Source organism: Prinia subflava, chromosome 5 (genome assembly GCF_021018805.1).
Source record: "Prinia subflava isolate CZ2003 ecotype Zambia chromosome 5, Cam_Psub_1.2, whole genome shotgun sequence".
NCBI classification, from domain to species: domain Eukaryota; kingdom Metazoa; phylum Chordata; class Aves; order Passeriformes; family Cisticolidae; genus Prinia; species Prinia subflava.
In genome coordinates, this window is record NC_086251.1 from 31976191 (window position 1) to 31996408 (window position 20218).

The 20218-nt window shown below is 40.1% G+C and overlaps 1 protein-coding gene across 2 annotated transcripts in view; it reads left to right on the forward strand.

Moving 5' to 3' along the window:
• Positions 1–3544: 3544 nt before the first annotated feature.
• AVEN (apoptosis and caspase activation inhibitor) overlaps positions 3545–20218 on the forward strand; it is an 88137-nt gene continuing 71463 nt past the window's right edge. The window contains exon 1 of one of the 2 annotated variants that reach the window (XM_063398805.1): positions 3545–3887. In XM_063398805.1, the coding sequence (XP_063254875.1) occupies positions 3561–3887 (327 nt within the window). In that variant the 5' untranslated portion in view covers positions 3545–3560. Of the gene's footprint in view, positions 3888–4164; positions 4608–20218 lie in introns of those variants that run through there. The other variant, XM_063398806.1, reaches the window with a different exon arrangement.

The window sequence follows — 20218 nt, forward strand, 5'->3', positions numbered from 1 at the left end:
AAAGTAAGAAATAAAAGATAAATAATTAACAGATTTTTCTACTGGGCTTTTAGCTGGTGTAAAACTGGTATCATCTCTTTTATCAAACCAGACATAGGTTCAGCTAAAATTATCACATGAATCACCTATTAAAGTCCATTTCTAAGTCTTTAAGATTCTCTCTACATCAGATCTCTATTATATGGTCCTCCCTATCCATCCACACCACTTCTCTGTGTTTTCATCTTTCATCCTAACTCTCAGAACATTGTTTTCTTTGGTCTTGGAAAGTGTCTTTTATTAACTGCAAGATTTTACAGCCTATCTCTTTCCCACATCTGTCTTTTGTACCAAGTAGCTGTGTCCTGTCTCTCACCAGCTGAATAGAATTTTTTATAGCCACTAGTTGAACTTTCAGAAAAGCATGTAATTTTCTTTCATTGTCCTCTTTGTCCAGGGAGGTCACCAAACTTGGAGGTGTTTAAGAGGTTTCTGGACCTGGCATTTGTTTAGTGGTTTAGGGGCTACAGTGGCAGTTCTGGGTTCTGGACTTGATTTTACAGGTCTCTTCCAACCTTGATGATTCAATGATTCTTATGATTCTTATTTGCTTTTACTGTTTCACTTTTTTCCCAGGCCTCCTAAATAGCTACAGAAATGTTTCTGCTTCAAACCCTGCTTAAATGGTGATCTCTTGTGATGAAACTGGATAATGGTAAGTTTCCTGATGTACTGAGACTTCTGCCTGTCGTACTTCTCAAAATGTTCTCCTCCATCTATGTGTGTCTGTTGTCTCCCATTTTATATTTAGATATTTCTGCATCTGTATTCTACTCGTACACAGCAGATACTGAACCTAATTCAACAGGATTCTATTTCATGCATAGACCTTGCAGACTAGTAACAGCCCTAGTACATGCGAGTTGACCATCTGTACACTTGGCTCTCTCTCTCCAGCCTCCAGAGTCAGTCTAGCAGCCAAGCATAGCTGAAGTGTCACAGCTGTCCTAATTAGTCCTGTGCAAAGAAAGACATTTCGTCCTGGTTCTGCATTCTGCGAATACCTCTCCTAAGTCAGAGCTGTCTTGATGGCTGATGCGCTGGCTTTACAAAATCTCTACAAAAACTTGAAGGGTTGAATTAACTTCATGTGAAACAAAGGTGTGTGGAGCAGCTGCATGGCTGTGGTGGGTACCTGAGCTGTGAGAGATGAATCTGTTTCTGCTGCCTCACGTGGCTTATGCATCTTTTTCTGTGGACAGTCAGCAAAGTTGTTCTGTGCATTAAAAGCTCCATGTGACTAAATTTTCAAACTTGGCAGTGTGGTAGTGGGTTTAATGCAGCAATTAAACAAGGGGACAAGGGGGGCTGTTTGCTCTGTGATGGAAGGTGATGACAATGCCAAGGCAGATGGGAGCTGAGGCCTGACCAAGAAGCAGCAGGATGTGGAGAAGCACATTTGGCTCTAGAGAGAGTGATGGCTCAGTGCTTCCACAGCAAGTCTGTAGTGATGAGGTAGGTCTGAAACCAAGCCAGGAAGCCCAGCTCGCAGATCTGAGCCAGGATCTGAGCCAGGATCTGAGCCAGGACTGAGGAGATGGAAGGCCAGGGGTGGATGTAGTGGCTGCCTGGCTGCAATGTAGCACAGGCGAGGGCCAGCAGTACAAACTCAGCTTGAAAGCAAAAAGGAAAAGAGAGGGAGGCCCTCATTTCTAGCTTACTTCAACAGGCCTTACCAGCAGAGCAGCTGGCCTTGGGCTTTTGCAAGATATCAGCTAAGGCTAGAAATGGTCTTTAAATGGCATAGCTATGAATATCAGGCACCTGAATAAACATTTACAAACTACATTTGCCTAACACCCAGGTTTGAGCAGTCATGTAGAATAATTACAGATTGTTTCAACTTTCTGCCTCATTTTGTCAGAAGATGGCACTTGCCTCAGAAGAGGGAAGACTGGAAATTGTATATATGCTGTGGCCTGTAATGCTTTGTCTTTGCCATGGATAGCAAGTGTTCCCCCCCATCAGGTCACTTACATTCCCTAACATTAGCAATGAGGAGGAAAGACTGCTCAAACTACGCTGTGTGGATTGCAGACTCCAGAGCAACTGGAGAAGCAGAAATTGTTGTTGTGACACAGATGTGCTTGGTTTAAACTGACAGGGTTGGAGAAATACTGATATTATGTTATGGAAACTACATAATTTATTAATAAATTTCTTAATAATTTCTTAATCAAAAGCACTGTTTCTATCATCATGCAAAGCCTTCCCTCCCTAATGGGCTATTTTACTGTGATATCTATAAAGTTGACAACAGCTGACTTACTAGTATGCAAAAATCTCTTCTTGGCATGTTGGCCATTCTCGTCATCTCGTCATACTTTATCCTCTTTTGTTTCATAGGTCTGTGCTAACACTTTGTGGCATTACCTTTTGTCATCTATTTGCATATCACTCAGGGTAATAGAGTTGGTGAGTGGGACTTCTGTGTACTTTGGTAGCATAATTTATGTTAATTGTCTATCATAAGAGATCATAGTAATAGGGAGATCAAAACTGAATTATAAAATCAAAATGCGTATGTACAGTATCATGACTTTGCTATGTCTCATAATTATTAATGCATGATGTTCACACTTGTGAGTTGTAACGGTATTTGTTATGAGCTGCCAAGTACTAATGATATTTTTTTCAATCTATCTGTAAGTATTAATTAACTTGAGTTGTTAAATTTGTACATAAAGTCAGCTTACAGTTATCTGCAGGCAGATTGTTCGTGTCACAGATTAATTGCACCACAGATGCAGGCACAGCTTGGGTTCACCAGGTTTTATTAGCTCTATCTCATTCTGGGTCTGTCAGACCTGTGGTGGCTGCATGAGCATTGCTTGGATGTCTTTGCAATGTGCTTTGCCAATGCTGCTCCCTTTTACTTTATTTATTTGCTTGTGTGCTAAGATAATTTGCAGATTTGCTGCCCACCGTGCCCTGGAATTCAGCATCCCACAACACAGGTAGTTGTGCAGCTACAGTAAAGCCCATGATTTCACAAAATGGGAATTTTGGTCACATTTTTCTGGAATGACTCCTGGGTTTAAAAACCCTTCAAAACTGGATGTTTTAATGTGTTGTCAAATGACAGCCTGAGTGCTCAAGAGGGATCAGGCTAGCTGGTGTTAGGAAACTGGTGAACTTCCCCGAGAACAGCATGGGTGCCTGCTCAGTTTAAGAGCAGGACAAACCGGCTAGCGCTACGGCTCAAAGCTGTTCCTGTGCCTCTGCACTGTGTCCTGAGAGGGGGACGCTCCTCAAGAGGCTGCAGAGTCAACTCACAGGGTTCACGTAGTGCAGATGTCTGTGTTACAGACCTGGGATCAGTTGCTTTTGCCCTCATTTGCTACAGAAGGCAAAGGTCCTGCACTTGGGTCACAGCAATCCCATGCAGCTCTACAGGTTGGGGCAAGAGTGGCTGGAAAGCCGCCTAGTGGAAAAGGTGCTGGAGGTGCTGGTGACAGCAGCTGGACATGAGCCCGCTGATGCGGCCGAAAAGGCCAGTGGCCTGCTGGCCTGTACCGGCAATGGCGTGGCAGCGATCATCGCCCGCCCCAAACTCGGCACTGGTGAGGCCACACCGCGAGTCCCGGGCCCAGCTCTGGGCCCCTCACTGCAAGGACAGGAGGGCAGCAGAGCCGGGGAAGGGGCTGCAGCACGGGTCCCGTGAGGAGCAGCTAAGGGCGGTGCATTTGGTTAGTCTGGAGAAAAGGCGGCTCAGGGGAGCTCTCACCGCCCTCTACAACAGCCTCGAAGGAAGCGGGAGTGAGGTGAGGATTGCTCTCCTCTCCCCGGCAGCAAGTGACAGGACGGAACTGCCTCAAACTGCACCAGAAGCTTACACTGGGTTTGAGGTAAATTTCTTCACCAAGAAGGTGGTTAGGCATTGGAGCAGGCTGCCCAGGGAAGCGATAGAATCACCTTCCCTGGAGGTATTTACAAGATGTGTACATGTGGGGCTTATGAACATAGTTTAGTAGTGGAAGTGGCATTTAACAGTTGGACTGAATGACATCCAAAGTCTTTTCCAACCTAAACAATTCCATAATGCATGCGGTTTTAGCTAAGAGCTCTATTTTCTAAACACTAAATACTCGTTTTTTCTGTTTTTATTCACACATGTGGGTGCTATTTTGCCCTCCTTGCTCGCTGGTACCTGCGGGAGGTGCGGCCCGGACTGCGGGCCCCTCCGCCGCCCGCACCCGCCGCCCGCAGGGGGCGCTGCCGAGGCGGCGCGGCCGCCATTTCGCCGGGCCCGGCGAGCGGCCCTTTCCGGCGGTGGGCGGGACGGGCGCGGCCCCGGCGGCCCGCGGCAGGCGAGCCCGGCCATGCAGGCGGAGCGGGCCGGCAGCCGGCCCCGCCGGGAAGGGGCCCGCCACGGCCGGCGGCGGCCCGGCGGCGCGCCCGACGCGGCGACAGAAGGAGGCGGCGGGGATAGCCAGGGGCGCGGAGGAGGAGGCGGGGGCCGGGGAAGAGGCGGCGCTTACGGGCACCGAGGAGGCGGGGGACGGGGCAGGCGAGAGCCCCGAGGTCGCGGGGCAGCGCTGCCGCCCAGCGCCCAGCAGCAGCGGCGGGTAAGCAGGAGCAGAGCCCGCCCTCCGCAGCAGCCGGGGAGGCGGAGCTGAGCGTGCGGCGCCCGGGCGGCCCTAGGGCTGGGGGCGCGACCCTCCCTCCCCAGCTCCTCCTCTCCCCTCTCCTGCTCCTCCCCTCCCCGAGGTGGAGCCAGGCTGTGCTCCAGCCTGTGGGGTGGGATGGGACTGCCGGCGGTACCGCCCGTGACAGCTTGGCATCTGTCGCTCTCCTGGGTCCTGGTCCTGTTCTGGGACAGCTCAGCCTGCGCATTCTGTTGCGGCATACACAGGGCTTTTCTGGCCGAAATGCGTGTATAATTTTGTGCTGAAAAGATAAAAGTCTTGTTTGAAAAATGCATCTGAAAAAACATCCTCAGTTTGCAAATTGAGATGAAGAATTGTTGAGGGGTTTTGGCACAGTTGTTTTAATGGTTGGGCTCAGACGCTCTTAGTGATCCTTTCCAGCCTTAACGATTCCATGATGGGAAGTTGAAATGAGCATATGTCTCGCCCAGCCTATGGTTCTCGCAGTGAAGACATGATAACAGAGCATACCTTACATAATGGATATCTGTGATTTACTGGACATCATTTGTCATTAATAGAAATTGATAGTTGTGCTTTGACCCATTATAAAATGTTTTAGCAGATTAAAAGTAGCAAAGTAGCAAAAAAGAAAAAAGTAGCAAAGACATACCATTGTCTACCATTGCCAATTACATAGGCAATTTCCTGTGGAGGTATTGAAATGTGTTCTCTAACTCACCATGGTATGAGATCAACACTGTGCCTTTAAAATGAGTTTCCATCAAAAAATACTTTGACTGCTTCATTCAGATTGTCTTGCTTCTCTTAGCATTGTTGCAATATAGGAATCATAGTTGTCCCTGGATTGGCAAAGAGATTACAATGATGACCTAATACTAATTGATGTTGGCAGCACTGGGAGTCCTAATGTAAATGGACCAGCTGCTACCTTGATTCCACAATCATGTTGATTAGATTCACTTTGACTTTTGTGATGTCATGGCTTCAACTGAACCCAGCCAGTGTTTTATCTGTATTAGAACTCCCATGCTTGCTGGTGGATTTAAAAAATATAAAATATTAATTTTGTTACTGTATTTAGTTACATAGTGCTCATGTTTTGGGAGATAAAATTGTGGCTCGATTGGTACAGTTACCTAGAATGCTGGTCAGTGCTGTCACATGTAAACAATATGAATTGCTGAATTCACACTGATGTTTGTGGACAGGTTTGGATCCTGGATGTGAAACAACAGTGTTCCCTCATAAGCTGCAGAAGCATTTCTATCCTGGACTGATTTTTTCCCAAGTCATTCAACCCTGCAATTAATTTTTGTTTCTTTTGGGACACATTACAATATGTTTTGGTACTGATCACTGTGTTACTGACTTGGATATGCTCTTCATCTTAGCCTAGCACAATGACTTTATTTTTGGCCAGAACTATTATGGACCTTGAAAGCGAAGCATTAGCTAAGATTTTCTGAGAACTCTGCTAGAGACTGTTCAAATGTAATGCTCTTCCTGCACTGGAGGGTTTTGACATTAAGCACTGAATGGTCTCTTATTGCACCTGCCACAAATTTCGTGTTTAGTAGATTGGATGGGACTGGCTTCCAGCAATCCAGCCACAGCATCAGCAGCTGTGTGCCAGCCTGCAGCTGCTGAATTTTAGTGCTACCTCTGAGCCAATCTCATAATTCACCACTTCTGGAGCAGGCCGGGCCTCCTCCCTCCATCAGTGTGGCCAGCATTTATCTGACAGAGAGTTTCCCCCTTTAATCCCAGTTCCTTAGTGTCCTCTGTGTTCAGCAGAGTGACTTGTATTACAAGAGTGCTCCACCTCAGTGATAGGATGCTTGGCCCAGGGTAAGCATTTTGTGTGAGGCAAGACCACGCTGTCTTTTAGCAACAGGGAGCAAATCTGAAGTGGTGATGTGTGAATTGCAAACCTGGAAAGTCAGGTAATAATGCAGGGATTGTGATGGTCTTACCACGTTCCCTTTCCTTACTGTGTGCTGAGATGCTGGAGTCTTCTCAGATTTTTTTTAATATTTTTTTACAGTGAAGTAGGTATTGGCATTAAAGTGCATAATATTTTGGCAGCACTATTTCTTAGTCAATTGCATTCACATAAAAGCACTGCTAGTCTTAAAATGTGGTTTGGATGTTTTGATTTAATGGCTCCTAAGCTTGCATTTGAAGCTACAGGACATTACCTCTGACCTGTACAAGAGGGAGAAGAATGTGTCGTGGTGCCACATTCAGTTTGCAGTTTTGTGGGGCACATGAAGACACTGTGTGCTTTATGCTGCTGCAGGGATCCTGTAATTCTTTGGTTTTAGTCATGGGTGATCAGCTGTGTTATTTGCAAAGCCTGGGAAGACCCAGAAGTTGCTAAGTCAGTTCTCCCCTCCTCAGGAGCGTGCTAAGGGAGAAGGAGATTAGATGCTGTGTTTGTATTCAGGTCCTGCATGGTAGATCCAGCTTTGGATCAGAATCTTAGAGAAGAAAGCTTCATGATTTGTCAGCTCTTGAGAAGGTGGCTCTCTGAGTAAATTCCCAGCTCCACTTTTGAAACAGGATGCTGCTTCTCTCAAACATGAAATTGATTTAGAAACCATGAGAAAAAGTGTTCTTATTCCTTGTGAAGAGGGAAAAGAATCTTCCACTTGTTATGACTTTTTGTAACTAGTGCGCATGTTGATTGAACTGCCTTGATTACTGAAGATCTTGTGTCCTCCCTTCAAAAATGAATGTCTAATTAAGACCAGCTGGTTTACCAAATGGCAGATTTCTTTGTAGATCTGTCATCTTGAATATTTTTCCATTGTTTCAGTCTGCTTTAGCTCATCTATGCTATGTTAAATAAATAGAACACATTTGAAATGATTCATTTTTAGTAAAATGGGGCATTATAATGCGTAAAGTAAAAGGTACAATTGGCATTGGTCCAATATTCTCCTACTTTTAGTCTAACTCAGAATCCATGTTTTATGTACCGTTAGAATTTTAAAATTGCTCTCTCTATGAGATACAGTATGTTAAAATAGAAAGAACCTTCTGAAATTGTGGATATGATGCCAAGTTTTATTTTGATGGTCTTTGACCACAATTTTTTTGAGGGGGGGAAGTGGTCGTCTAAGGAGATTTTCTTTTGTCCTTCATGTTCATTACATTTGCAATTTCCAAAGTATTATTTTAACTTTCTGTTCAGTGATAGACTGAGTGTGCATGTGATGCATGCTAGTACTTCAGTGCAGTTGGAATTGGCAGGTCTGTTTCAGTGTTCCTTTCCTTGCTTTGGGGAGTGTTGCAGTAAAGATTTTATTGTTATAAAATGGAGTTTAACAGATGGATTTGAGTGCGTGCAGTCTTTCTCATGTGGGGTTAGTTTCAAGATGGCATCACATTTATGTAGTGTTTATTATATCTTCGTTCTTGTGGTCCATGCACATATAGAAGTGATCTAAGAAAACATCTAATGCTGTCAGCATTGGATAAATTTTCCTAATTAGTGTGAGCTAACCCTTTACAATCTAAGCAACTACAATGGGCAGTTGAGAGGCACAGTAATGAAAGTAACAAATAAAGATATATTTGATTGCATTTAGAATACTATAACAGAACTTGTGCAGATAGAAGAATAGATTTCTGGATCTTGGAGAAAATAAATCTTTTAACATTTTGTGTTAATGTTCTCAAAAGCAACTACAAAAAACTTATTTAGGTTAATGTACATCAGTTTGTAAGCTGTATTTAATTACTAATGAGGTGTGAAGAGCTTCCCTTCTCAGGAGTTTGTCTACTGTGATGGTTCAGTGTCAAACTGGTGTTTGTTAAATGGGATTCTGCAAGGCTTCATTCTCTATCTGCTCATGTTCAGTTTTCTATTAATAATTGCAGGGAAGGATTAAAATATACAGTGTTAAAATTTGCAGACAGTGCTAAACTAGCAGGAGGGTGGAGCACAGAACACAGTCTCAACAAATGGAAGAAACAGCCTGCATTTGGGTGTGATTCAAGGTCAAATATAATACAACCACATCTACATAGGAAAAATCTGTAGCTGTGTGTGACTGATTAAGGTGCAATTTTATAGAAGAGGACTGTCAGCTTAATGGATGAGGGGGTATCAATTAGTGATGCCATTACATTGAAGAACTAGTTCTATTTTTGCAAGATTGGGACTAGCTAGGCAAAGTTCAGAGGGAAGGAGTGAAGAAAGATGCAAAGAGGATATGACCAAGGAGGAAAGGCTGAAGAACCTGGTTCTTTCTCTTTTTTAATTTTTATTTATGTATTTATTATTTTTTTTTTTTAATCTGGCAAAGAGGATGCTTTGGACTGGCCTGGTTAGCAATGTTCTGTGAAGTAGAAAGGTTGCTGCAAAGAGATCCATTTTAGGCAGGACAAGAAGAAAAACATAATTAAGAAGGAAGTGGCTTAATTTGGGCCTTGAGAATAAAATTTGTGACTGAAGGATTAGATAGCTTGTGTAGGAAGTACATGGAAATCAGGATAGAAAAATATGTATGGTGAAGGTTACTGAGCATACATCCATCAATGCATGCATCCCATCCATGCATGCATCCATGCATGGGTCCTTCCAGGGCGGTGTAAGGTACCACCAGGTGGTGCCGGCAGCCTGCCCTTGGCACTGGCAGCTCCCGTGCTGGGACGGAATCACTTGGTGAGGAGGAGTTGGGTTGTGTGCACATCATGGGGTTGGAATGCTCTTCTCGTTTCAGGGTGATGTTTTCTGAACTTACATCACGACATGTGAAAGTCACATTACGTGTGAGTTACTAGGACTTGCCCCTGGGTCTTTGAAGCACAGCTGTGAAAAAAAGCTACTTGTAGGAAGGGTACACTTTGTAATTCTGAGCTAAAAATCTTGTGCCACTGGGACAAGTGGTTGGTCCCATATAGCACAATACAGGAGTTTGTTTGGGTACATCAAGTGAGAGACAGTAAGTATTTCTGCTGAAATATCGACAAATTTGCAGAAGTGACAAATTTGTTTAAAAAATTATGCCATGCAATGCTGCTGCTGTTTTTCCTCACAAAAGTTACTGGGTAGTTTCAGGAGCCCTGTTTTGAGTTTCCAGCCAGTCTAATAGTGCTGCACAATCTTTTGTAGCAGTCAGAAGGTTTCGCTGTATTTAAAAAAAATCAAACAAATGCTAATGGCTGATTCAGTGGTGATTTAGAGACACAGAAAAAAGTACAGAAGACTATTTCTTACAGGTTTTCACAATCACAGGATTTCAAGCCTTTGTGAGTCATTGTTCTGTGGTAAGGCATAGAGGGGTGTCCATTTATTTCCCACCGTTCTCTTTCATGTATGCAATTTCTCTGTATTATGTGTATGTAGGGGCCAGCGGGGGGAGGGTTGGGTTTTTGTTTATTTGTTTGATTTTTGAAAATAAGACTTTAACTTTTCTGTAGGTAGACACTGTAATACTCTCCTGTAAAACCATAAATCTGCTGGAGTGTGTAAGAACCTTGCCTTAAGGTTCTATCCTGTTTCTATTCCTGTTTCTCTTTTCCCAGAGGATAATTCTACATTTGAGACTGTACAGTTTCTCTTCTTAACCCTGAAATAGCCACGGTCTTTGTCTCGTAGGAACAGAGTGGTTGTGCTGGGTTACAGTACTTCCTAGGCTCTTTCACTCACCTGTTGTGAGGCCTTGAGTTTTTTGATTGCCTGACAAACTAGGGTTTTTTGCTGGCGTGGTTGTTTTTTTCAATTTGTTTTGGTTTGTTGGGTTTTTTTAATTACTTTTTTTTTTCTTCAGTGTCCTGTTTCAGACTGCATTATTCACATTATGCTGCTTTTCTGACTTCGCTGGTGTATTATGTTCCTGTTAATTTGTAACCAAAAGTGGCATGTCCATGGAAGCAATGGAAGTGCATATGATCCTATCCTCAGTATTTCTTTTTCTTCCACTTCAACGAAATTGTTAGCAAGGATGTTAAAGGATTATTGTCTCAGAGTAAAATTTTTTTGTAGACACAAAATTTTAAAAATGTACTAATAAGAAATATTTTTCTCATTATCTCTTCAGTGTTTTTGGTGTGGCTCTTAGTTCAAATTACTGTCAAGTATGGGGGTTTGATGCAAATTTACCTTGTGGGTTACACTTGGGTGTAATAGTAGTGGACTCAATGTGGTTCCACTGCTGGTAGAGTCACAGTTGAAGCTCTCCACCAGTTGTCCAGACAGCTGAACACTGTCTGTATCTCACCACTGCAAACTGGATGCAAATTTCTCCTGTAATTACTGCTCTGTGTGCACCTAAGTTGGCTCACCAGTGCAAATTGTAGCATGTAAGGATATGATGGGTGCATAAAATCATGGGATTGTAGGGCATCCTAGCAGTTACAGCCCAGTCCATGTTGGTAATTTGGATATATTTACACTCTCAGAAAGTTCTAAATGACTTTTTAAGCTTCATAGCAGTGTTAACTTCAGGGTAGAGGAGCATTATTGGGTGGTAACTCATATTTTTCTGAATCATACTCCAGACCAGTGGCAAAATAAAATTAGGTTTTAACATCTTGTGGTTTTAAGTGTAGCATTGCAGCGTTGAGGACCTTGGACAATGATTCTTCACTACTTTATCTAAAGCTGTATGTTGGATTTAGGGAAGCATATTCTCTAAGGCTATTTAGAAAAATATTTTTCACAGGATTTCTCCCTCCGCCCTCTTCCAAAAAAGGTTGGAGGTGAATGAGGAAAGGATGTCAGAGGTTTGAGTGCTGGCTTCTAAAATTTCTGCAGTAAGTTGCATTCAAATTTGATATAAAATAACAAAGAGATTTTTTGAGTGAATGCAGAGACAGATATTTGAAAACATCCATGGTATTATACCAGTCTGGTATAATTATGAAACAGTTTCATAATGATGGTTCAAATATGAAACAACATTGCAATACTGAGCATCTCAAGAGGCTGATAGTGACAGAATAAACATGGAGATGCAATACACAGAAGTGGAGTTTTCAATGAACACTTGGTAAGTTTTGTTCTGTTTGTGTAGAATTATTTGAGCTTTGTTTAATGTTAGGCTTTTTGCAGCTGTTATGTCTAGATATGAGTCATGTTCTTTTCTTCAGCTGTAAATAGATTTGAACATAAGAACTTTTCAGGATCTAGACATTTTTTCTTCTGCTATTTCCTATTGATAATCTGCAACTTCAGTGATGCTTTTCAGAGAGGAACTTTTGTTTATACTCTTTATCTACAAGTTACATATTGTAGAGGATGATAGTTTATACTAGGTCACAGTCACATGACTAATCTGTTTGAATTACCATAACAGATTTTAAAAATCAGGGACAGAGAAATATTTTTTGCTATTGAAGCTATTAAATTGGTTTCAAGAACCATACTTTGTGACAGTTGAAGCAGTAACAATTTTATGTAGGAACTCAAAGCACGTCTCTTTCTTGTGTGCTTGATGTTTTTGCCTTTAACCGGAGCATCATTCCTCTTAGGCAAAACATTGGTTTCAGAATAGGATGTCTCTCTTGGCTAATTCTATTTTTAGCTAACTCAGAGTGCTGAGTTCTAGTGTCCAACATTTATGAACCAGTCTTAGTATTCCATCTGTCTTTCAAAAATTCTCATCCCGTACAATAAAGACTAGAAGCTTTTTTCTTCCTGCTACCTGTTCTCTCAGCTGCCCTTTCTGCTAATTAAGCTTCTCTTCAGCTTTGGTAGATCTCTCTAAAGGTCACCAATAGAGCAAACTAGTGAAGAGGATTACTCTTTGTAGGGATATTTTTTTTTCTTTTCATGAAAGAACCTTTGAATCAAGGCTCTTCCTTCCTTAGTCTAAAGGGGGAAAAAAAAGCGCTTTAACTTTTTCCTTTTTCCCTCAAGTTTAAAAATCCATTTATAGTAGAAACTTGAATCTGTACTGGAGGCGCTCTGATACCTAGGTGAACAATAAGAAAGTAAATTGTTTCTGTTTCTGAGAGGCAACACTGAAAAATCACTGAAGGCTCATTACAAATTCCTAATAGGTCACTATGTCAATATGAAAAGACTGTGAACAGACAAACTTATGTGTCACCTCATCCCCATTAATACTTTTGTTGAAATAATTTTTAGTTTACTCTGATGTGTGTCACTGTAATGATGGAACAGATTGAGTGTTTAACAATACGATTTAATCTTATTCATACTGTTGACAAATCAGAAACTGCAATCCACAAAATATTAAATGCTAAGGTTTTTGTTTTGTCTTTGCATTTCATCAGGTGTAGTCTGGAAAACATAGTGCATAAAAACAAAAGGATTTACAAATATCTATACTGCCTTGTTTAAGCTGGCTGCCAAGAATTGCAATTAAATGACTGTTATAAATGGTGTTTTCTGTTGAATAATTGAAAGGGGAAAAAATCTTATTTAAATTATATGAAACCCTGAAGGAGGAAGTATAATGAAAAGTGGTTTAATTATTTTCAGTGAGACAGCAAAACAGACGGATGACCTTATCAGCATTTGTTTGTTTTCTTGCCCTATTGTATTCTTTGTTAGCCCCAGAAAATACTGGTTATTATGCAGAAAACAACCTCTCTTAATAAGTTAATGTATTATTTTCAGCTCTCTCAAAATATATAGCGAAATCATCCTTGTGTGTGCCAGTTTACATTAGAAACAGCTTGTGGGTAATGTTACAGAGCCACTATGGCTGATGCTCTGTGGTAAAAAGGCAGGCAGGGGATACAGAGACTGTGTTGGACACAGAGTACACGATGAAAAAGTTTCAGTCTGCAATGACTACTGACTGAAGGATTTGAGGATGTGGAAAAAAGTTCAAGCTGTGATCTGTTTTCTTCCCAGTTTCAAATACAAAGTGCAGTGAAGCTTTTTTTCACTTCTTAGATAAGTGACCTGCCAATGAACTTGAAATAATTTTTTATCTGAATTTCCCTCAATTCCTTTTTTTCAGTCCCTTTGTACTTTATGTACAAACATGGTATTGTCGTGAGGAGAGTAGGAATGAAAGACTGACATGAAGTGTAACATTCTTGGGGTTGTTTTTTCTTTGTTTGTTTGTGGTTTTTTGTTTGGTTTTTTTGGGTTTTGTGTGTGTGTGTGATTGTGCATCTGCAGGACACATAGGCCAGCAGCTTCTTGAGCTCTCCTACCGGGAGTGTCCAGGTGCTGTACAAAGATCTGGCTGAGACAAGGGGCTCGATCTCCTACTCCAGAGTGTGTAAAACCACTGTATTCTCATGGGAAGTGGGAGATGTAACTTGGAATGCATTTGTGCAGAAAAGGGAATTGAATTTCCACTTTCTGGATGAAATGCTGTTGTTGTGCAATAGTGGAAGAAACATGGATTGTATTTATTTACATTTATTATTGTATCTCTTTGAGGTGCTTTGTTTTGGCACTCCCCTCTCTGTTTCCACACTCCCCATCTATTCTCAGTTCCTTGCGGGACAAGCAGAACTATTTTTGCTGGAGAAAATGTTTCAATCTGAAATGCATTGCTTTGAGGCCAAGTGCATGCCACACATTGACGACAAATAATTCTGCTTCGGACTTACCTGAGTCAAGACAGTGTGGTGTCTCTACACCTTTTATCATTGTGATGTATAGGCAGAGTGCCCAAACACACTCATCATTAATTCTCAGACTGTAGTATAGGAGTTGGAGAACCTGCTCTGGGATACTACTGCCTTTACCATCTTTGAGCTGTCCTACTGGAAGAGCTTGAAAATGGGCTGTGTGCTGTGTAGCTGCCTTCTGTTTTGGGGGAGCATCATGGAGACACTTTGTGCATGGTACAGCTGTATTATAAATTACAGTGCATGTGGATTCAAGACAGGTCCCTCACTTTCAAAGACAAACCCACCAAAAATCAGACATTTGGCCATAATTCACAGCATTGTAGGGACAACACGTTGCACTGTGCCTGAGAGAACTCCACGTGATTCTTTTTCAGCTGAGTTTGTTCTAGGAAAGGTGCTACTGGCTTGTGCAAGGCAAGTTGATAATGAAGGGTGTAAGTAGCTGCTTTTTTTCCATCACTTGGGTACTCTGTCAGGAAGATCTTGCCTTGACTGTGAGGCAGGAATTGCAATCTCTTAAATTCGTATCTTTGATGAATTACTATTTCACTCATTTCTCCTTTCCTTGTATCTCTTGAGCTGGCTGGTTTGCAGATACCTAAGAAAATGGATCAGCCTATACATTTCTCATGTAATTTAAAACACAAGGAAAAAGAAAGGTTTTAGTGTCTGTCAGGTAGGGAGTTAGTACTCCCTGCGTCTTTTCTGGTTTTCCACTGTATAAAGAAAGAAATTCATTGTAGTATTGGTCTCAGAAATTTTAAAACTCTTGTGAGTCAAGGATAGCATTTTTTGATGTAGTATTGCTGTAATACATGTTATTTTGTTTAGCATGACTCGACTCCTTTTATAATCTGTATAATAGATCAATAGATCTGTATCCTGCTTGTTTATTTCTTGATATGGGATTTTGCATTCTGGGTTATAATTTTGTAGTTAGTTTGCACGTCAGACAAACTGCGTTTTATCCTTAGTATATTTTTAATAACTTACTGTTCATTGATCGCTATGTGGCTCTCTATTGGTCCTAAAAAGTGCCCCTTTTTTACTCCCCTTACTGTAAATATTGTCAAATCACGCTGATTGTAACTCAAGTTTTAGTACTTCATTATGCCATACCATAAATGTTATAATGCAATTCAATTTACAAAATGCATAATGGCTGGGTCTGCTAGTTTGTTGATAGAGGGGTAATGGAGATGTGACGGTTTTTTGGTAGTATGTTATGTATTATATTCATGAAATGGCAATACATTAGTAATGAAAGATGAAAAATGTAGCAGCTATGCTACTGACAATGTTGCAGATATAATGAAAGGGGTGAGGAAAACAAAATGCTGCCATCTGGGATTTCTTATACAGGACGTTTATAAGGTTTCAAGTTGGTAGAGTGTCTCTTTTGCAGCTTTAGTTTTCATTATGTGAATGTTTATATGTTTGGAATATGCTATTATTGTGTGATGGCGTGTCTGAAAAAGTGACAGGTGTTGGCGGTTCTAATTTAAAATCACGATAGAATTTCCAACTGTGAGCTAAACACCAGTACTTGTATATAGAACCTCTGAAATGATGCCTTACACATCTGTATGACTACTTTAAGACCTTAACTGAAAAAGGGGTCTAAAAGCAGTCACAAATGGCAAATGTTCTGAAGTTTGTGTTAAAAAAAATTATTAATCAATGTAAGTATTTTTAGCAAAGGATTTTTTTAAAACTATATGACTTTGACAAAGGACACCTCTGTGTCCACATGTGTTATGTGAGACGGACTGGTAGTGGAAAATCTGTAAGTCTTCAGTGGAAAGAGAAAATAAAATTTACTTTAGAAAAAGGAGCTTAACATTGCAGGAAATTAAAATCAAAGATATGGCTTACGAGTACACAGCCAATCTAGCAGATAACTCCTGGCAGATGTGAAGGAAGGACCTGCTTTCCCGTTCCCCTGTTTCATGGCATGCTTCCAGCCTATCTAACCATTATTTGTACTTGTCTGATTCAGCTGTGAACTGACAAAGGAACTGAAGCTGGCAGAAGGTTAAAAGTAGAAAAGAGAAGAAAAATATTAATTAAATTTCCATCAGTTTAGGGATACCATTTCAAACAATCCTGTTACGTTTGATGTCTTTCAGAATTTTTCTTCTTTAATACTGTGACAATTAAAATAGCACAGTGTGGGTGAATATCACTAACCTATTTCCATGTTTTGAAATACATAGAAAATGAATGTCTTACTCCTATATGCTTTCTTTTTTTACAAAATAGATGCATTTTAAAAAGCGCTAAACTTTTAACTTGTTACTATCTCTTATCAAATATTTTTGAATTTAAAGGTAGGTGATACTTTTGTTGTTATTAAAATGTAAACTTTAGAGGTTTCCTTTCATGTGTAATAGAGCAGAAATTTTTGTGAGTTTTTTTTGGGGGATTGTTTGATTTTTTTCTGTTTTCATTGTGGCAAAAATAGATCTGTTGAGATACTTTGTTGTGTACTTCTCCTTGCCTGGGAAACCCTGAAGCTTCTTGTTGTTTTTGATCTTGGTAAATTCCTGGGGTTTTGTTGGCTTTTTCTAAAGCTGTATGCATTGTAGGGATTGTTAAATAAACATTAGACTTGTCAGTATAACTGAGGTCTTCTCTAAACCTTGCTCTTTTGAGCAGACTTCATTCCAAGTTTATGAAATAAACTCTGTGAGTTAGAATCAAATTTTTCTCTAATCTGCACATGGATACTTTGAGCTTTTTACATTATTTGTTGTGCTTTTACTTCATCGTTAGTATGGTTGCAGAAGTATAAAGTTTTTCAATATGTAGAAGTTTATAACATGTTTATTGAGAGAGACTGTCTTGCCATTGACTTATGAAGACTAGTAAAATAGTGATATCCTTTAAAACATCTCTTATTTAAGTGTTGAGATGAATATTTCCCCTCAATAAATTTTGCTTTCTTGATGTTACAGAGCTCCTCATGTGTGTTCTTTACAAGTTATTGTTAAAGCTGTTAATACACCTGCTTTTGCAATTTTAGAAGAGCCGGAATAAAACAGCAAAATGAAACACTAAGGATTAAGTAGAGTGTTGGAGGTTTTCAAGCCCTGAATAGACAAAGCCCCAACCTACATGATCTGATTTCAGATTTGACCTTCTTTTGAGTAGGCAGTTGGACAAGATGACCTCTTACAATCTCTTTCAGTTTGGATTACTCTATAGGACTGTGGTATTAACACATAAGAATTGAAACAGTTTCAGGATATTGTCAATCTCTAATGCAGCTTAGGAAACTTCTTTTTATGAACAGCAGATTTGGTAAAAATAATTCTCTTTCTCCAGAAGATTTCCTTAACCAAGTGTAACTTGGTTTTAGAATAAGACATGCAACATTCACATATGTGGATCCATATGTATGCAATATATAAGCCTTCTGGGTTTTCCAAGTACAGCCTATACATAGGAGCAATCAGTAATCTTACTGAAAATGCTGTAACCTTTGTTGCAATATACTTACTTTGTAAGGTTTTCTTGAAACCTGTTATTTCTGTCAAGACAGAGGCTCCTATTTTATGTTTGCACTCATATTTTTGACTGATGTCTATAAGGCAAAACTCAGCTTTTAAAGTAACTGACAATTTGAAGGTAAAGACCTGCCAGGTTTTGTGCGGGTCCATGTGACAATTTTGTATAAATTTCTTGATGAGTTTACATAGTTGCCAGTGACTTTCATAAAATCATTTCCAGTGAATTAAAGAAAAAAATACAGTTGATTCTCTGTTGATGGAAATACATTAGCTTGGCAAGTTTAGAAAATCAGAAGTCTTGTTATCTATAGACAGCAGCTGGACAAACTTCCTACAGACTTTGTTCGCAGCATGGGACAGCCTTGGGGAAGAGAGGCAAAGGGCTACTTCTGCAGTTAATGCAACTTGTTGATACTCTACCGATTTTCCAGTTAGTGCAGAGTGAGTACTGAATTTATAATGATACTGTTTTCACAACATACCCCATCAAGTATCCTTCAGTTTAGAGTTTAAATCAGCACAGTGAAATTTTAGGTAGTGGCTTTGTAGTTTGGAAAATCTGTATCTAATGAGCAGCACCCTCAAATATGCACTTTCTGAAATAAATAATTACTTGGCTGGCTGTACAAAGAACAAAGTCTTGCTAACCTATAGTGCATGGTTTAATTTATCTACAAGTGAACAGTTTTCAAACGGAGTCTCTGAAAGCCACAGTGCAAAACTTGAGCAGTGTGTATTAGACTGGTTCATTTTGCCCCTGTAGGACTCTCATTTGAAGGACCATGCAGCTAAGTCATGGAGGTATTTCTGAGCGGGCAGTGAAGAGTGAGGATCAGAATTTATGGATTCTTTTCTAGGTCTTTGAAAGAGAAGGTGGTCTGCCATTTAAAGCAGTAGTTACAAATTAACCAAGCTGTTTGCCTGTAGGCCTTTTTTTTTCCCTGTCTCTGAATCTAAGGGAGAGATTTAACCCCTAATAGAAGTTCTCCTTCCAGTTCAGTGAGACATGAGATTTGTACAGAATATGGCTATAGCTTGTGGAAATATTAATAATGATTTGTGAGAAAGATGCTGTACACCTTGTAGTCCTGGTGTTTGATCATGTTAAAACTTTAAAGAGTGCAAAGAATATTTTTAGGAGGTGGGGGTTTGATCCAGTTGAACAGCAAGTTCTGCTTCCATTTGCCATATTTCTGGTTTTCATTGTCTGTTTTTCTTTAATAAACTGTACCAATTAATTATTTAGAAAGTCCATTAAATTTCCACCACAAAAAAAACCCAGATGATGCATTCCTTTGTCAAGTAATTACTTACAAGAAGAGGGACAGATATATAGGGGTTGTAACTAATTAAATGTGTAAAATAAAACTTTTGAAGATTTTTATGCTATATATAACTATCATGAGGTATTAGCCTGTCAATCATAATAATACATAAATTAAGCTGTCAAAGGATTCTCTTGTACCTTTTTGGATTTAAATGTAAATAAAGTGCATTTAGTGAGCACTGTTGCTAAAAAAGGAAATCTTTCTGAGATTGTGTTGTATCTGTAAGGTACTAAGATAATTCCTGGTGTAATCCCATTGCTCCTTGGTCACACCAAGGTTTGGTTACACCACCAATAACTTTAAACCATGAAATTAAAGGAAGTATGTCTTTCCAAGAACAATTTAATTAATCAAAGAATGTCTCTAACATTAAAGAGCAACACACTTTAACATTTCCACTTGTGTCTGCCCAGAGGAACCACAAAAAAGTCAATATCAGCCCAGCTGCCTTACTGGTTTACAGGCATACAAGCCTCCATGTACAGACTCCTGTTCTGTGGAACAGTTTAAGGCTTGTAGAGATTGTGAAGGGCTTTATTGCTTAATTATATACTTTTTTTGACCCTTTGACTTAGAAGTTCCTTCTGTGAAAATTTGGCCGTAACAAATGCTGCCAAAGTTAGGGTGAGGAGCAAAAGATAAATTGTCTCTGCACATACACTTTAGTATTTTAAATATAAATGAGAAAAAAGGTATGTGCTCATTCATGATGCAGCTGATAGTCTGGATGAAATTCAACCCAAAGAATATTTTCATTTTGTCTTGCTAGCCTTTTACCCTGATGAGAAAAGAAAATGGGACTGAGACATCTAGCTTGAATATCTTTGCACTTGACCACAGCTGTACAGCAGTTTCCATGAAGGGAAGAGGGTATCAAGACAGAAGTTTATTCAAGGAATTGGTTTGTGCTGTTGCTTGTTGTGAGATCAGCAAATGTAGGGAGTAGACAGTGGTTATTAGTGTCCATGAACATGCAAGTGTTCCCATATGGCAGTGACTGTTTATTGTGACTCTGGGTGGATATAATGATGTCTGGGGTATTGTAGGTGAGTATCCCTAGTAAAGAATGGAAAAGATTAAGGAAATGTGAATATGTTGTAGGTGTAATATTCAAAACAGTAATAGAGAGATTAAGTAACAAAGGGGAAAAGGA